Source organism: Saccopteryx bilineata, chromosome 7 (genome assembly GCF_036850765.1).
Source record: "Saccopteryx bilineata isolate mSacBil1 chromosome 7, mSacBil1_pri_phased_curated, whole genome shotgun sequence".
In the NCBI taxonomy this organism is placed as follows: domain Eukaryota; kingdom Metazoa; phylum Chordata; class Mammalia; order Chiroptera; family Emballonuridae; genus Saccopteryx; species Saccopteryx bilineata.
Window position 1 is genome coordinate 32,217,745 of NC_089496.1, and position 17,928 is coordinate 32,235,672.

Sequence of the window (17,928 nt, forward strand, 5' to 3'; positions counted from 1 at the left end):
AAGGAAACTAAAGAAGCCACATTAAATCTTGCAGTAAAAGACAGGGAGAGAAATTTTTCTCAGGAGCAGTCAAAGCTTTCCTTTGTGAATTATTTGATGCCATAAATCCCAAGCCATTTGGATGACTCTCCCATTAGAGACGTGGAGTCACCACGGCAAACTGTCAGAAGGAGCCGTCCTACAGAATGATTGAACCCTATGATCTTCGCTGCATTTCTGTGATTACCCGCCCCAGCTCAGGGCAGCTGACGTCTCGCTTTTGCGAGCGTCTCTCATCCCGTCAGCTAATGAGAACTAATGAAGCAGATCCTGCACAGCCGTGGAGGGAAATGTTGCTGGCTGGCGACGGAGCTGTTCAGGCACTTTTAATTTAATTTGGATGTCCCATATATTCTCATGTAGTCATTCTCTAAAACTCAAAAAAGGACCTTTTCTGTCCCTATATCTAAGCTTCAGTTTTTTAAATACCTGATATGATTGCCAAAGGCAGTCTGTAGACTAGTACCCCATAATCTAACTTTGACTCACGACATATTGTATTTGGTCAACAATGTTGTTCGAGATTTTTTCTTTTTTAATTGGACTCTCAACTCTAAATGATGGTGCCTGACCAGGTGCTGGCACAGTGGATAGAGGGTCGGACTGGGACGCGGAGGATCCAGGTTTGAGACCCCGAGGACAGTTTGAGCACAGGCTCATTCGATTTGAGCAAAAGCTCACCAGCTTGAGCCCAAGGTCGCTGGCTTGAGCAAGAGGTTACTTGGTCTGCTGTACCCCCCCACACCGGTCAAGGCACATATGAGAAAGCAATCAATGAACAACTATGGGGCCGCAACGGAGAATTGATGCTTCTCATCACCCTTTCTGTCTGTCTGTCCCTATCTGTCCCTCTCTCTTTCTGTCACACACACACACAAAAGAAAAAACTCTAAATGATGGCAAATAATAGACCTGCAGCAAGGGGGAGTGGTGTTGATACTTTGAGTCACACAGACAACTCTGTACAACCAGCCTTTACACCTGGTCCGCGTCACTCGTTTACATTCTCTGCCACTGACCCAGCAGGGAAATAACACACAGATTTAAGGCTTAGTCATTTCAGCATTGGTCTAATCAACACTATATAGGAAAAAAAAAACATTAAATCTCCCTTCTATATAAAAGCCAGAAAGGATGTTCCACTATTGAAACAACTATGTTTTATTAGCATTAACTATAGATAGCATTACTCATAGAAAGTTTGTAAGGAGAAATACAATAGTTCGCTTGTACAATTAACAATGATCATGGATAAGCTGGTAGGCAGATGCTCTTAGAAAAAAAGTACTTCTTAGAAAATTTTTTTGGCACTGCAGTTGAAGACACTGTTCAGACCCCAGTGTGACAAATATAAAAAGATAGTTTGACATAAAAGTTTTCCTTAAGGAGAGGAAAGGGGACTTTGAGAAGGGGTCATTGTCAACTCCCTACATCCTTTCCTCCAGAGCATCACAGACCACAGAAGTCTCACCAAGCACATCAGTAGGTGTTTCCACACAAAGAAATTTTGAAACACATGGTCCCAGTTTAAAAAGTCACACCTTCAGCACTTCCTGTATGGCAAAGATATGCACAATCTCACATCAGAATAAAACACTAAGGCAGAATGTCTGTGTTTTCAAACTACACTTGGAACAGCTCGCAAACAGCAGAGCTGGGGGCTGTGTGGCTGTGCCATGGGCTCCGAAGGCAGGGAGAACGAGGAACTATGGCAGAGGCTGAGAAGCCTGAGCTGCGTATACAGCTGCAAAAAGGAAGAATCGAAAAGAAGGGAAGGAGGGAGACAGATGCAGGAGACAAACTCTCCCAGGATGGAGGCATGCACAGCTCACACCAGGATCACACCAAGTATGAGATAACATTCTCTGAGCACTGACACAGGCCGGGCACCATCTCAGTGGTCTACAGGTTTATGTCATGTGACCTGCAAAATAACCTGGAGAGAGGTAGGTACTGATATCACACCTATGGTATAATTGAGAAACAAGAAACACAGCGATTATACTCTTCGTAAACTGCAACATTAGGTCAAGATTCATGTCCTTCTGGCTCAAACATTTGTTACTGAATATCTTATTTTATTTATTACACACACAAATGTGCATATTTATTTATTTATTTAACTACTTAGCAATCAGTGTTTCTTTCATTTCAGGCTATGGGGTCAATTCTTTGCAGCTAATTTCTTTCACTGTCAAGGAGAAGTACCTGAGTACAGTAGATCTCTCTGCTACTTACAGTTGCATTCTCTGATTTTAGTAGAGAAAACCAAAATAATCTTTAAATAGTGAGACCCAAACAGGCACTGTTTGTGTTTTGCTTTAGCAAGCGCATTCTAGAACATACTTGCAAACACACCCTTCTACAATCCTCAGAGTGTCCTGTCTGTGCTACTGTTATTATAACGTTAAAAGTGTGGCACAATTAGAAAGCACTGCATTGGCCACAGACCATAAGTTAAATTATTCCAACTACACAGTCAATGCCTGTGCCTGAGACCTTTGCTTGGGAAAATTAATTTTCCCTCAGGCTCTCTCTATAGTCCTAAGTTAGTTACTTCATTACCATCTTGTATTTCTACCCGTGTTCACACAAAAACTATCCACTTCTGAGTCAATGTTCTACTACTGCCATTTTGGGTGCGCCCAACACTTGGTGTCCATAGGAAGCCCTGTGGGAACAATCTAAGTCACAGGATGCCTTGACAACTAGGCTCAACTCACCAGGGGTTCAGGACAGTGGGCCTCCACTGCTTCCCAGAGGTTCAGGAGAATACTGAACCTCAACCTTATACCATCCCACGGTTTCCTCCAAGCAAGAGCAAGAAGTGGACATACAACTACTGAGTTATTAACCAGACATTAATAACTCAGCTAGCGATACAGCATGTGGGGCGTGTACTTGAGAATCTTACAAGCTTGCAAGCTCAATATACCTTTACTATATCGATCATTTTCTTTCATTTCAACATGTCATTCTTAACTCTCAAACTCTCTCCCAAGGTGTCTCCCTCAAGTTGGAACAAACTAGATTAAGTTTAGGCCCATCTCCATTTATTCTTTACTTAGCTTCCACGTGTGCTGTCTCTTTATAAAACAAGTGTCTTCAGTGTGTGTCATGTCATCAGGACAAAAAGTATAAATAGACTGTGCAGTGCAGAATGGATTGAGACTTCTACTGTCACTTGAGTTCTACCTGCTCCTGCTACTCTCATTCATTATATGGAGAGAATGCAGATCTCTCATCAGAGGAGGCATATGAATGACAAGTAAACAGATGAAAAGATGATGCTCAACATCTTATGTCATTAGAAATAGCAAATTAAAATAATAAAAATATGCAACTACACACACCTACTAAAATAACTAAAATTCAACATAGGCAAGGATGTGGAGCAACAGGCACTTCCATTCATTGCTGGTGGGAATGCCAACTAGTATCTCTACTTGGGAAGACAGTTTGGCAGTTCCTTACAAAACTAAATTCACTCTTATGAATGATCCAACAACCATGCCCCTTGGTATTTACTCAACAAAATTGAAAATGTATGTTCACACAAAAACCTGCACCTGGGCTCTGGCCTGTTGGCTCAGTGGTAGAGCATTGGCCTGGCGTGTGGAAGTCCTGGGTTCGATTCCCAGCCAGGGCACACAGGAGAAGTGCCCATCTGCTTCTCCACCTCTCCCCCTCTCCTTCCTCTCTGTCTCTCTCTTCCCCTCCCACAGCCAAGGCTCCACTGGAGCAAAGATGACCCAGGAGCTGGGGATGGCTCCATGGCCTCTGCCTCAGGCGCTAGAATGGCTCTGGTCACAACAGAGCGACGCCCCGATGGGCAGAGCATCACCCCCTGGTGGGCGTGCCGAGTGGATCCCGGTTGGGCACATGCGGGAGTCTGTCTGACTGCCTCCCCGTTTCCAGCTTCAGAAAAAATATATATATATATATATACCAAAAAACCCTCCCCCCCCCAAAAAAAAACACACTGCACCTGGATATTTAGAGCAGCTTTATTCATACCTCTAAGACTTGGAAGGAACCAACATGTCCTTCAACAAGTCACTGAATACATTGTACTACATTCATACAATGGAAGATTATTCAGTAATTAAAAGAAATGAGCTATCAAGCCAGTAAAATACAGGAAGAAAACTTAAATGCACATTACTGTGTGAATGGAGCCAATCTGAAAAGGCTCTACATACTGTATTATATCACTCTTGAAAGAGCATCAGTATGAAGACAGAAAGAGGATCACTGGTTACTATGGATTTTGGAGGAGAGAGGGAGAGACAGAGGGATGAACAGGTGACACACAGAGGTTTTTAAGGTCAGAGAAACTATTCTGTGTGATATTTAATAATGGATACATGTATTGGTGAATAATTGTCATTATATATTTGTCTCAAACCATAAAATGTACATTACAGTGAATGCTATCATAAACTATGGACTTGAAATATAATTTTAAAAGAATGCTGATGATTTGCCTGTTTTCTCCTTTCTTCTTGTTTTGTTGCTCTGTTATAATGGCTCAACATCTCCCCAAGTTTTAGCAGCAATGCAAGGCCTCCCCTGAATTTACCAATGTCACTCAGTAAATCCCATGGGGAGCATCCCTCTGCTGTCTTCTGGGGCACAGAGCATTATCCTATTACATGTGTCATTTGAAAATTATTGTCCATATAAAGGAGCACATTTGTGCTTTTTCACATCTGCTTTTATTTCATTTATTTCCTTATGATGTAACATGAATACAATAATATGGAACCAATAGGAACAATAAACTGTGATTCATCTTACAATAGAAATGTACATATGTCCTATTAAAAGGATATCTTTTTACAGTTAAAAAAGAACAGTAAAGAGTATGATTTCACACAGTTTATGCTGTGTTTCCCCCACTCTTTTCCAATGCTTTCTGTTATAGCAAAATTCCTGTAAATGTTACTTTTCTGTTTGCTTGGGTACCTGGGGATTCAATGCCACTTCCTTTATCATTCATCACTTTAATGCATTCCAGAGTGTCAAGAGTAAAGAAAGCTCTGATAAAAAAAAAAGTTAGAAAAAAATCTCTACCTTCTGACTCATTAGCACCTCTAGCTCACACTCTGTGATGTTCTTGTGATAGGAAAGCTGTGTTTTCCCAATGCTTCTTCCTCCATGCTTCTTTCATCAAGGACGGCCCTAATGTGCCTTTATACTAATTCCAAGGGAGCCTGTTCTATAGATTTGCTAGACTGAGGGCCTTCTACTCTCTCCTTCCCAGGCAGATCCCACTGTACAATGTCACCATTCTAACTTATATCAGAGGTTACAAGGCTTCATTGCCTCCTATAAGATTCCAAAGCACTTCACACTTCCCCAAAACTCTCATCAGAATGTCAGCATTTCATCCCGCCAACATCAAACCAGTTTTTTATCCAGCAATAACACAGAGAAAAAGTCTGGGTGTATGCTGCCCCACAGCACTCTCAATATTAGTCTGACTGGGGCTTCCCTCATTGTGCAAACCAGATAGCCACCCACAGTTTGCATAAGGAATGTCCTGATTACCACAGTCCATTGAGATCTTACGACTTCAGAAAACCAACTGACTTTTTAACCCAAATAAGTAATGAATTTTGAGCACTAACTGTGCTATGCATGCTAAGAAAGAAGGGTAGGAAAACAAGACATAAATTCTAGTATCTTTTAAATAATCACACCTAACAAGTAAAACAAAACAATGCAGAAACCACAAATAATTGTACTGTAAAGTAATAATGTCTGATGATGTGAATTGTAAGAATATGAACTTCAGATTCTTGAAAAATTCCCTGAAAGACATCATAAAATAAAGTATAAAATAATTCTAATAAAATAATTCGCCCTGAATTTGCTGCTTAACATATTTTTATGGTTTTTGGTCCCTGCTGAAGACAGGGACCAAAAACCGTATTTCCCAATGAATACGACGCACCTGTTTTTCCCAATGAATACGACGCACCTGTTTTTCTAAACTATTGGGGTCTAAACACTGGGTGTGTCTTACACAATGGTTGTAGATTTTTTAATTGCATTTCCCGCTTTTTTGCACTTGTTTTTTCGCTCATTGTTGAAGACAGTGATTCATCATCAGACACAGATGAGGACAAGCTAATATAGGGGAGTTTTGACAGGGATGAAGAGTTGTATGAATTTTATGATGAATAAAATTTGAGTTCAATAACTTTATGTAATACTTTTTTTTTCACAATACGGGCCTCAAAATTAAGATGTGTCTTATACACAGAAGCATCTTATACATGGGGAAATACAGTAGGTGCCAAACTAATAAAAACGGACAAGCCTGTCATAAAATAACTTCTTTCCAGACTTGTCTTTTCCATGGTGTCCTTTCATAGAAGACAGACAAATGTGTTGGGTCAATTTAATTCCTACAAGTTTTTAGGGGATTAAATGATAAAGAATGCAAAGAGAATGAACATTTTTGAATGTCTACTGTATTTAGGGCACTGTGCTAGATACTTTTATTTACTCCCTGGTAAGACTTCACAAATGCCCTCTACTTAAGACCTTCTGTCACCATTCTAAGGTAAGAAGACTAACTAAGTCAGAGAGTTTCAGTAACTTGACCATTTAGGAAAAAGCGAGATATAAACAGTGGTTTATCTATCCCCAAGTCCATGTTCATTCTACCCCACCATACTATCTCCTTTATAATTTGCTGGAGTACCTAGCACTCTAACTGTATCAATTTGTCGTTTCTAATGCATTTGTCCCCCTCCTCCCCAAAAATGATGCTTTAGTGAAAGCTAATGCACGTTACTGGACCTGCTCCAGGTCATAAATTTCAGTAGCCATTGTATTATATAACAGAATAATGGCAATAATAAAACTACCATTTACTAAAGGTCTAATATGTCTCAAGCACTCTACTAGTACATTACATGTTACCAGATTTAACCCTCAGAACACCCCTATGGAATATATATTATACTGTTCACAAATTTCACAGGATATTTTATAGCTTCATATTCATTTTGAAATATCCCCTTTTATGAGCAGTATGTTTACCTATATTGGAGATAGAAAAAAAAAAGATTCAGGGAGGTGAAATAATTTTGTAAGATCCATGTTTCTCTGGATTAACTGACATTGATGCCCACACTCTGTCCACTCTGTTCCATCTCTCTCCTTCATTTAATGAGCAAACTGGTCATATTCCAAAATAAGGCAAACTGTAAGCACAAATGAAGTGCAAAATACATTTACTAGGATAATGCCACCTCATGTTACTACTACCTGGAATGGCATCCCCCTCTCCTTTGTCTCCCATCCAAGTACTAACCAGGCCCGACCCTGCTTAGCTTCCGAGATCAGACGAGATCGGGCGCGTTCAGGGTGGTATGGCCGTAGACGACCCCTCTCCTTTGTTATTTAAAGAATAGTAAGAGAAGAGCTGACAGGTTTTCCATATATTTTGCAGAATATTTTATATTAGTACAGTACATGAGAGAAAAAAAAGAATAAAACGTATTTTTACTTTCTTTTGAAGCAGGGATTATTTCATGCACAATTAACTAGATAAAAGACAGTGATTGTCATTAATACTTTTATCTTGTATTGGATGAACCTACTTCAGAAGCATTTAATGTGAGAAATAATTTCCTTGAGTGAAACTCACATCTATAATACCTTTCTCATCTGAATTTTGAACAATGGCTAGTGTGTACCTATTGAATGAATTTCAATGTGATTTTATTATTATAAAAATTAATTCAATCACTTCATTAAGGCTTTTTTGAAAATATATCTCTATGACAAAACCTGGATAGTACCATCTTATGTCTGACTCATGTTAAGTCAATCACATTCTGTTCCAAATTAGGTGGTGAGTACAATTAGCCATAATAATAATTGAAAACAACTCCATATTCTAGACTAATTAAAAAGTAAAAAAGTAACTTACCAGTAACACTAAATAATTATCTTCCAATAATATAAGTGCTTTAGCTCTGTGTATATAGAATATTTCCCAAGTATTCACATAAAAACAATTTGAAAGTTATCTTTCAAATGACAGCGACAAAACTGCTGAAACACTTATATTTTAATATTATATATTCTTGGGTTTTCTCTGCTAAAAATAGAAACAGTGTAATAGGGAGACTTAAATACCACTTCATTATTCATTTTATCAATACTATAGCTTTCCACCATCTTTGTTCAATCAAGTTTGCATCTCTACCACTCTACTTAAAATGTCCTTTCCCAAAATACTGTCAACTATCTTACCAATTCTTTTTTCCTTAATCTTTTCTGAAATATTTCATAATCCCTTTCCAGCCTTTCAGGAATTTTTTAAACTTTTTGCCACCATTCCCTTCATAAAATTTCTTCTTTCATTTAGTACCTATTGCCATTTTCCTTGGACCTGTTCTCACCGCAGGTTCTTGGGCATACAAGTTCTCTCATTTCTCCCCTATAGTGGTCCTTTAAATCTCCATATCCTGGTCCCTCTTCTCAATATTTTTTCTTCTTTTAATGATTCTCCACAACTATAACACCTTATAATGTCATATATTTTTAGAGTTCCAGGTCAACAACTTCAGACTTACTCTTTCTCCTAAACTACCCACCCATTAAATTTCCCATTACATCTATTTATCTGAATGGATTACGGGGTCATCAGGTTACAACAGTCTCGATAGATGACATTTCGAGTTTATGACACTCCCATAAAAATTATAAAAATTGAAACGTGTTTCAGTTTACGCCGTTAGCGTTGCTCTTACGGACTATGTGGGTGAACTAGTTTGGTTGCGCAGCGGAAGAATACGCAGTAACACAAGATCTGAGCGGTGGAGTTAGCGTCCCCCCAGGAGGCTTAGCTATACCATTTTGGACTGTAAAAAGCGCAGTGGTCCATTTGTGTTACGCTATGGTATGTTTCAACTTACACCAAAATTTGGGTTATGCCACTGTCGTAGGAATAAAACTGTCATAACCTGAGAACCTCCCGTATTGTTACCTCTAGTTCAATATATCTGATTTAAATTGATAATCTTTCTCCCCAGCCCCCAAAAGCTGCTCTTCCTTTTTTCAATTCCTCTGTCACGGTAGCTGGGTGCAGTCATGATGGAGATGTTGATGGCAGACACTGTGTCCCCTGTACTAATCACACTAAAACTTCTATGACGTGACCCCCAAGTTCTCTTCTACTCACTTGTTACTATAACTTCTGTTGTCCTAGTTTTGCTGCCTTTTGCATCTCGATCCTCTCCTTGCTGACCTTTTAGCCCCTTCATTTCCCTCTCATCATTTTTGGCAAAGAATAAGTCAATACTTTGTTCCAGGATTCCAAAGGTCTCCACCTGCTTTAAAAATTAAGTTCTTAACATCTTTACCATGGTTTCAAAGTTTTCTTACAGTCTGGTCCCAACTCACCTTGATGGCATTAAATTCATTCATTTACACAAAACAGCCTGGACTTGAGCTATAGTACTTCTAAGACCTAAGAACGTTGTCATGCCTGTCGTTTTTATTGTCTCTTCTGTCTGCACGAATTGGACCTCTAGTCTTCCCTGTGTAAAAATCCAGCTCATCCTTCAAAATCCAGATCAAGATTATTAGCTCCTCTCAGAAATCCTCCACATCCCCCTTTATCAGCTACACAACCTCTCTGCTCCAATAGTGTTTTATTCATTGTAATGCTGGTGGCCAGGGCCAGGCAGGTCCACATCGGATTCGGGCAGACAACAGACTCTCTGCAGAGCCAGAAAGTGTTAGGACCATTTCATTTAATAAAGTCTCACAATGGCAGACAAGCACACAGGCAGGGAAAATCTCTACTCCAGACACAAACAGCAAGAATGGTCCCTCAGAGTGGCAGGCAGGCGCCCTGCCATCCACAATCCCCCATTTCTCTCCAGTGCGAGCACCCATAGCCTTATATTAGGCTAAGCACACGCGCCTCTGCCAGGGGCTCACACACTAATCAAGCAAAGGGCTTGCAGCTGGTAAACCAGCGAGCAAGCCTAACACAGCTGCCCCCGTTCCACCTCTCCAGGGTTGCTCGCTTCACAGTCTACATGACAGGAAACAGAGACTACAGCAACAGCAAAAGTTACACAATAATTGCAATTACAAAGGTGCCCTTCACAATGTCTCCTGAGCACTTTGCCCAGGATGTCACCTGGCGGCCCACCTCTAACTCTCTACCTTATGGTAGGTAGGAGGGCCAGTAGAGTCCAGGGCTGTGTCCATGGAAACCATAAAGTGTCCTTGGTGCACCTCTGCACCTGGATGAGTGTGGACAAGTCCTGCCGGGGGTGAGGATGATGGAGATGCAAAGACCCGACTCCAGGGACCAGGTTCAGTGACACAGATCCACTTTATTCAGGAAGTAAGCTAGCTTATATATGTGGGTTCAGCCTATAGGGTGTTACAGCATGTCCTTCGTAGCCAATGGCTGAAAAGATCAGGGAGCTGCATGGTTGGCGCTAAGTCACTTCCTTATAGCGGGCGAGCTTCCTTCCTGGGTGTGCCCAGGAGGGTTCTGGGAGCTGGAGTGTTCTCACAGCATTGCATCAGCCGCAGCTGCTAGGAATGTGCTCTGCGCTCTACCCACAGATGAGAACCAGTGCAGGAGGTCCCCCACAGGTGCCATGGCCCCCCCATCAGGGTTCTCACAGTACTGTCCACAAGTGACATGTCCATCCATCAGAGGAGCCGGTGCCCCCCTCTGGTCATAGTCCAAGATCCAGTCCACGACAGACAGCCCAGCAGTCTGTGCAAATCACCAAGGTGAAGGTCCATTACAGGCAACTAGCCATACAGCTCTTTAACAGACCTCAGCACCTTTCCACAGTATGCCATTGCCACACCTCAAAAAGCTCAGAGACCGGCAGGGTCAGACACATTCAAGGCCTGTGTCTCCTTAACAGTTCTCTTAGCTGCTGCTGCTGTGAAAAAAAGCACCTATTGCCTTCTCATGCCAACACCTGCTGCACATTAGAAGGGGACCAGTGGGTTGCCAATTTCTCATGGGGCCTCTGGCCCCCGCCCATCCCTGTCAGATGGGTCCCTTGCACTTCCCCCTATTCAAACTGGAACAATGGGTCTTGGGGATCCTGTAATCAGAATGCCAGCCATTTTTGAGGAGATGCCAGGGTCCCCCACTTCCCCTACTTTTTCAGCAGCTGGAACCTCTGTTCTGACTCAAGCAGCCGCCAAAGCTCCAACAAGACTTTATTAGGCTTGCCATCTAATTTCTCTCTATCCGCCCTGGCTGCAATCAGGTCTACCCACATCTGTGTTCGGGTAACTTTCACACGCCTGTTCCACTTGTTAGTCAGTGGGGGGAGCGGCAGCAGCCCTCACAGCCTTACATTCCACCTCTGTTCCGGAGAGCATGATACCATCCACCCCTATGTCGTGCAGCCACACCAAGCAGGCTGCCAGAGGCTCAGCAGGTTTCTGTCTGAATTTCACCCCCAACTCCATCAGCTCTGCCCTGGTGTAGGGCCGGACCACTGAGTGCTCCACCACCTGGGAAGGAGGCTGTGGCTGCCCCTGGCTGCTGGGTCTTTACCTTCTTGGCAACCACCGGCCAGGCTTGGAGTCTACGGACAGCAGTTGCAACCTGAGCCTCCCCCTCAAAAGAGTCAGAAATGCCTATTCCTGCCAATGCAGAGCCACTCTGCTAGCAGAAATGCAGCTCCATCTTCTGCACCCATTTCAGCTCCTGTGGCTGCAGTTTCTCAGCCTGAAGCTGACTCTCAAGCTCCTGAACCTGCAGTTGTTTCTCCAACAGTCTCACTGCCAATATTCAGCTTCAGGGGCAAACTGCAACTTGCAAACCCGTAACTCTTTGTCCAGAGACCTCTCCAGTTCCAGACACTGTTGGTGCTCAGCCTGTACCTCACACTGCAACTCTCAGATGCGGTCAGCCTCCTTCTCCAGCGCTCGCTCCAGTTCACACCATTGTTGGTGCTCAGTATGTAGCTCATACTGGAGCTTTCAACCTTGCTTAGTTTCTCACACAGAGCCCTTGGTTTCTTCTCTCAAAGGATTATAAAACACACCCAACCCACGATCCCCACCAGGAGAGCCACAAGGAACAGCCACTCCTCTACTCCACCCGTCAAGGGTGTTGGTGGCTCCATACCGATCTGCTCCAAACCCTGCCCACTACTCCAGATATAATGCTGGTGGCCAAGGCCAGGCAGGTCCACATTGGATTCAGGCAGACGACAGAGAAACTGTGGAACCAGAAAGCATTAAGGCCATTCAGTTTAATAAAGTCTCACAACAAGGGACAAGCACACAGGCAGGGAAAACCTCTTCTCTGGCACACAAACAGCAACAATGGCCCTTCACAGTGGTGGGCAGGCACTCTGCCATCCACAATCCCCCTGAGCACAAGCACCCATAGCCTTATCAGGCCATGCACACGTGCCTCTGCCAGGTGCTTACTCACTAATCAACCTAACATAGCTGCCCCACATTCTGGAGTGTGGTATGCCATGTTGTAATTGTTGTTATGTATAGTACTATTCAAATGACAATATTTTAGTTAGCTTCTACTACCACAGTGACTTCATATAAGTCACCCTGTAGGTTTTCAATAATTCTGTTATGAGTTGACTCAATAAAAGTTTCATATGAAAAAAAAAGTTTCATATGATATAAATTGTACACTAAATTTTATATAATATATTTACATAATATATATCATGTCATAAACTATTTATTATGTAGATATATACAGTATATGTATATATATGTATATGTCAAGATAATATATATATGCATATATGTGGTATATGTATATGCATATGGGTACATACATTTGAAGCACTTCAGGATGACAAGGCTCTTGGACATCCTCTTTTCTATGTAATGAGTATTACAAAATAAGAAACCAAGAACTGGCCCTGGCTGGTTTGGCTCACTGGTAGAGCACGAACCACCATGTGGATGTTCCTGGTCTGATTCCCAGTCAGGGCACACAGGAGAAGTGACTATCTGCTTCTCCACCCTTCCCTCTCTACTTTCTCTCTCTCTTTTCTCCTCCCACAGCCAAGGCTGTATTGGAGCAAAGTTGGCCTGGGTGTTTGGGGTGGCTCCATGGCCTCCGCCTCAGGTGCTAGAATTGCTCCGGTTGCAACAGAGCAATGCCCCAGATGGGCAGAGCATCGCCACCTAGTGGGCTTGCAAGGTGTATCCCAGTCGAGCAAATGCGGGAGTCTGTCTCTCTATCTCCCTGCTTCTCACTTAAGAAAAATAGGATGGATGGATGGATGGATGGAAGGAAGGAAGGAAGGAAGGAAGGAAGGAAGGAGAAGAGAGAGAGAGAGAGAGAGAGAGAGAGAGAGAGAGAGAGAAATAAAAAGAAAAAGAAATCAAGACCCAAAGTCATTCAATGTCTTTGCCAATGTTCTAAAGCTTGTTGGTAATAAACACGGTGTTAGAGTTCCTGCCCCAGCTTCTCATCCAGAGTACCTTTCTCTACATCACTTCAATGATCTCACCAATAATGTGACTCCCTATAAGTTGCTGTACTAAAACCAAGGTAATCCCAATGAAATAGATAGATAACTTGGACTGTCTCACCTCATTTCTCTACCATTTCCCTTTCTGTGTCTTTATTTTCATCAAATGAAAAACACTCATGATTCTGTCATCTCTATATTTTTATTTACAATGTATCCTTCCCCGTTAAATATTCCCTAGTTCCTCCAATAACTATTCTCAATTACTTTACAGATACAGTAAAGTCTCCTTTCCCTCTTGAAAACAATAGAGGTCATTATTTTGCTCTCTAGCTTAATTCACCATTTTTTTTCCCACCAAATCAAGGATTACCATAAAAAATGACATCATTATCATCCTCATCATAGTAGCTTATTTATATCTGGACATGCATGTAACTTTGTAGATTCCTTCTCATAACTCATTTGATCTTCATAACACTATAAATAGAGAGGGTATTCTCATATTTAGATGCAGCTTAAAAAATCAGGGTCAAAAGTTAAGTGAACTGCCAGTGTTCCTATAGCTAGCAAGAGCTAGAACAAATGTACCAACCAAGGTCTCCATATTCTTGCTCCTGAGAGCTTCCCACTATTTTAAACTGTTTATTGGCTTGTGTTCCTACCATGACATTTATGTTAACATATATTGGCACCTCAGTTCCTGCACAGTGAATATTGCCTAGAATCTTCTTCTATCTGAATAATTGCTTGGCTCTTATTACGTTAATAGCACAAATTTCAACCAGGCAAGTACTATTTTTGTCCAACACCTACCTGAGAAGCTCTTACCAAGCATTCAAATAATACCATTTAATGGTAAATTATAGTTTGATTAGTGTTACTATGACCAAGCTTTTGAAAGATAAATGGTTTTAGCTAAAGTAGAGATCTTCAACTCTTGCTTTTATATTGAAATTAATTAATTTGATGTTATCTGCATCCACTCATCAACTGATCTTTCAACTGCAAGTGTTCACAAGAATGGCTAACATTAATTCAAATGGCTTTTCTAAAATTCAGTGTGTCTGTGTATGTGTGTATATTTGTGCAACGTTTTGAGGCAAATTATATAGGATAGCTTTAAATCAATTTCTGTCCAATCTCACTAAGTAGTCGGATAGATGCAACTTCTTTAAAAATTCAAGATATCAGTATAATTGCAGAGTAGACTGATCTGTCTGTGTGGCAGAGGGCTACAGATAGCTGAACTCAGGAAAGAGACTTGCTCTCTAACTTGTTTGCAATCTCATGATGAATATATCCTGTCCCTCCTTTCTACCGGGTCCTTCTCTTAAAGTGTAGACATGGCCAAGAAAGTTAATTTATAGCCCTAAGCAATAGAAATGTTTCCCAGTTTACTCCGATAAACATCACAAGTTTCAAGTCTGCTAAAGAATTCTGTGTCCTTTAGACTGCAGCAAGAAGCCGCTGGAGAGGGAATAGTAATTCCTCACTTGGTATTTTTTTCCTGCCTGTCACTGCCCCACCAGGACCTTTAGTCAGCACTTTGCCAGGAGGTTCAAAGGAACAATTAGTTGCTGCTTTTGTTGGTTGGTTGAAACAAAGCAAAAGAATTTTCCAAGCAGAAAAAGTTTAAACCTAAACATTCTAACAACTGGGCACTTTTTAAAAAGCCGCAATTCAGTCGTTAAGAAATGAGCTTTACCTGGTCTCAGTAAGCTCACTGGAGCCCCGTTCGCCTTTAACTGCCAGAACTGCTCTTGCTTGGCTTGTTTCCACGTGTCCCACCTATCCAAGGCTATATATACTTAACCAATTCAATTCTATATTCATCTGTATCACGGCACTGAGCAAATAGTTTGCCTCAAGATAGAATAAAGACTGGGGCTAAATGTGTGCTGGCTCTGCTAGAAAAACATGTAAGAAACTCATAAAAGAATGAAAATCCAGAGGTTAAAAACACGGTACTTCACCTTCCAAGTGCAGCGCTGGCTGTCCTTATTAACTACACAGCTGCGAGAGAGAGATCATTCCAGGGACTCACTAATGCCTCTTAGTTGTTAGGTTTCTCTTTCCAAATAGCATCGGACGTGACCTAATTTGCTGCCCAGGACTCATACTTTTACCTTAGGACCCCAGCACGCACGGGCCATCAAGAAGCACCGGGGACCCTCCCAAAGCCCGGCAGTTTCCGTGAGGCAGACCCAGAAGTGAAGACGGGACGAAGGGGAACTCCGTGCCACTTACCAGTCCTCCACAGATAGAGGATGGGAGCCTCCGCCTCGCCCTGCGCCGCAGCCCCGCAGGCGCCCGGGCACAGCAGCAGCAGCGGCGGCAGCAGCGGGAGCAGCTGCAGGACGCCCCGGCGCCGGCCCGCCGCTCCCGGGCTCCGGGACGCGCAGCGCCTCGCTCGCAGCCCCATGCCGCTCGCAGCCGCTCCAGGGTCCAGATCCCGAACGCGGTCGGCAGGGAATTTTCCTTCGCCCTCCGCACGTCTTCCCAAGGAGGACGGAAAGCAGAGCCCTTCCCTGCTATTGTTCGTTTCCGATGAAAAGGAGGGAAAGCTCTCAACACCAGGGAACAAAAGCGGCCGCGGTGGCCGTGGCTGCCGCCGCCTCCGCCTCCGCCGCCGGCGGGGATGCTGCTGCGGCTGCCATTCCGCGCACAGTGGCAAGTCCTAGCGGCGAGCGAGAGCGAGGCAGCCGTCCGCAGGGGGCCCCAGCTGACTGAGCAGGTCCTCCAGGTCTGGGAGCCGCGCAGCCCCCGCCAGCTGGAGGGAGAGGAGGGGGGCGTGCGCCCGAACGGGGGAGAGGGGGCTGGCGGGGGCGGGGGCGGGGGCGGGCGAGAGCGCGAGGGCAAGGGAGGGAGGGAGCGCCAGAGGGGCCGCCCAGATGCAGCACACCCGCCCCAAGAACTCCGTGCACATGGTGTGATGAAATATGTTTGGAAGGATACTCCAATAAAAAGAATCATCGCCCGACAGGCTTCGGCTTGACAAATAACAGGCACTGAAATTCCTCGTCACCCAACGAGTCTAATACTAGATCTAGAAGCATGGTATTCTTGGTGTAATTCACACAGAGCATCCGTGTTTATAATGTGTTTTAAGCGGTGTCTTCCGAATCACTTTTTGTGGGGCGCAGTGCTTAGGATCAGAGGTGAAAAGCCTTGTAAAACAACAGAGGTGTTTACTTGCTGCCGAAATGCACTTACCCACTTTATGAGTGTTTTTTTTAAAAAAAAACTTAATCTATTCTCAATAAAAGTATGAATAATATTGATCTCGGACAAATCAAAGTACACTGTGTTTTAATAGGTTTCTAAACAGAATTAGTATGTAGTAAGTATTCCCAGTGCGGTCTAGTTATAGGGATAAAATTTTCTAAAAACTAATCGAAAATTATATTTCAGATAGAGGAATAAAAATCTCTCTCAGAAATAGGCTGTCTTTATGTATCCACACACTTGTGAGTAAAATTAAAGGAGAAACTGAGTTTCCATTTTTTAGATACCTTCGAATTAGTAAAAATTTTACTTAAAAATCCCTGGCACTCATTTTCCTGAACTTAGTGAAGAAAAACGTCATCTCAATAACCTCATGCGTTTGGGTCTTTTGTTCTTTGTGTTTCACTTTCTTAAACCAGTGTTAAAGGAGGAATGTGTGTGAAATCAGATAATGCTTTGCCCTTTCTCTTTTTTCCTTTCCCCAATTATGACCTATTATTATTATTAATTCATTTCCTAGTACAGCTAAAATAATATCAAGGCATTTAGCCAATTAACAACTCTGCAAACAGAAATCCAAGCCAAAGAAAAACTATTCACATCCTGTCAGCAATATTTGGCCAAATAAAATAAAATTTAAAAAGCAGGAAGACTACTTTGATGAATATCCTCCATCAGCAAAGCCAACCCAGGAGTTTTAAATGAGGAAGCTACTGCTTCTGAGAGAGGAAACCTTCCATAAAGCTCTCTTGGGACGCCTGTCATTTTGCAGATCATTCCAGACACAGCCCTTCTGCATGCATTAGATTAAGAGCAGGTTTGATCAAATAATTCCCAGATCCTGCCTGTTTAAGTATTCTGACATCAGAGGAAATTAGCAACGTTGAAGCTTGCAAATTCCTTCTTTGTTTACTTTCCACTCTGTTAGGCCTCTAAGAGGGAATTAAAAGCTCAGAGAGCCCTAGCTCTGTGAGTCTGTGATTAGGAGAGATAAACTAGTGTGGATTACTATTTCTTCACTGCTGAAAAACAGGCAACAATCAAAAGATTATGGGTTGATAAGGGGTACAAAGGAAGCCTGATCTTAACTAATGTATGACTCAATGAAGGAGTTACACCAAACAAGAAACAGTTAAACCCAAGAAGAAAACAGGACCTGCTTGATTCTGTCCTGTAGAGAAAA

The 17,928-nt window shown here is 42.5% G+C and overlaps 1 protein-coding gene across 1 annotated transcript in view; it reads right to left on the reverse strand.

Annotated features, from left to right (window-relative positions):
- The window catches only part of THSD7A (thrombospondin type 1 domain containing 7A), a 399,875-nt gene extending 383,820 nt beyond the window's left edge, over nt 1-16,055 (reverse strand). Inside the window, exon 1 of the mRNA XM_066238339.1 lies at nt 15,768-16,055. Coding sequence (XP_066094436.1) covers nt 15,768-15,942 — 175 coding nt within the window. The 5' untranslated portion in view covers nt 15,943-16,055. The remainder of the gene's footprint in view (nt 1-15,767) is intronic.
- Nucleotides 16,056-17,928: the final 1,873 nt, after the last annotated feature.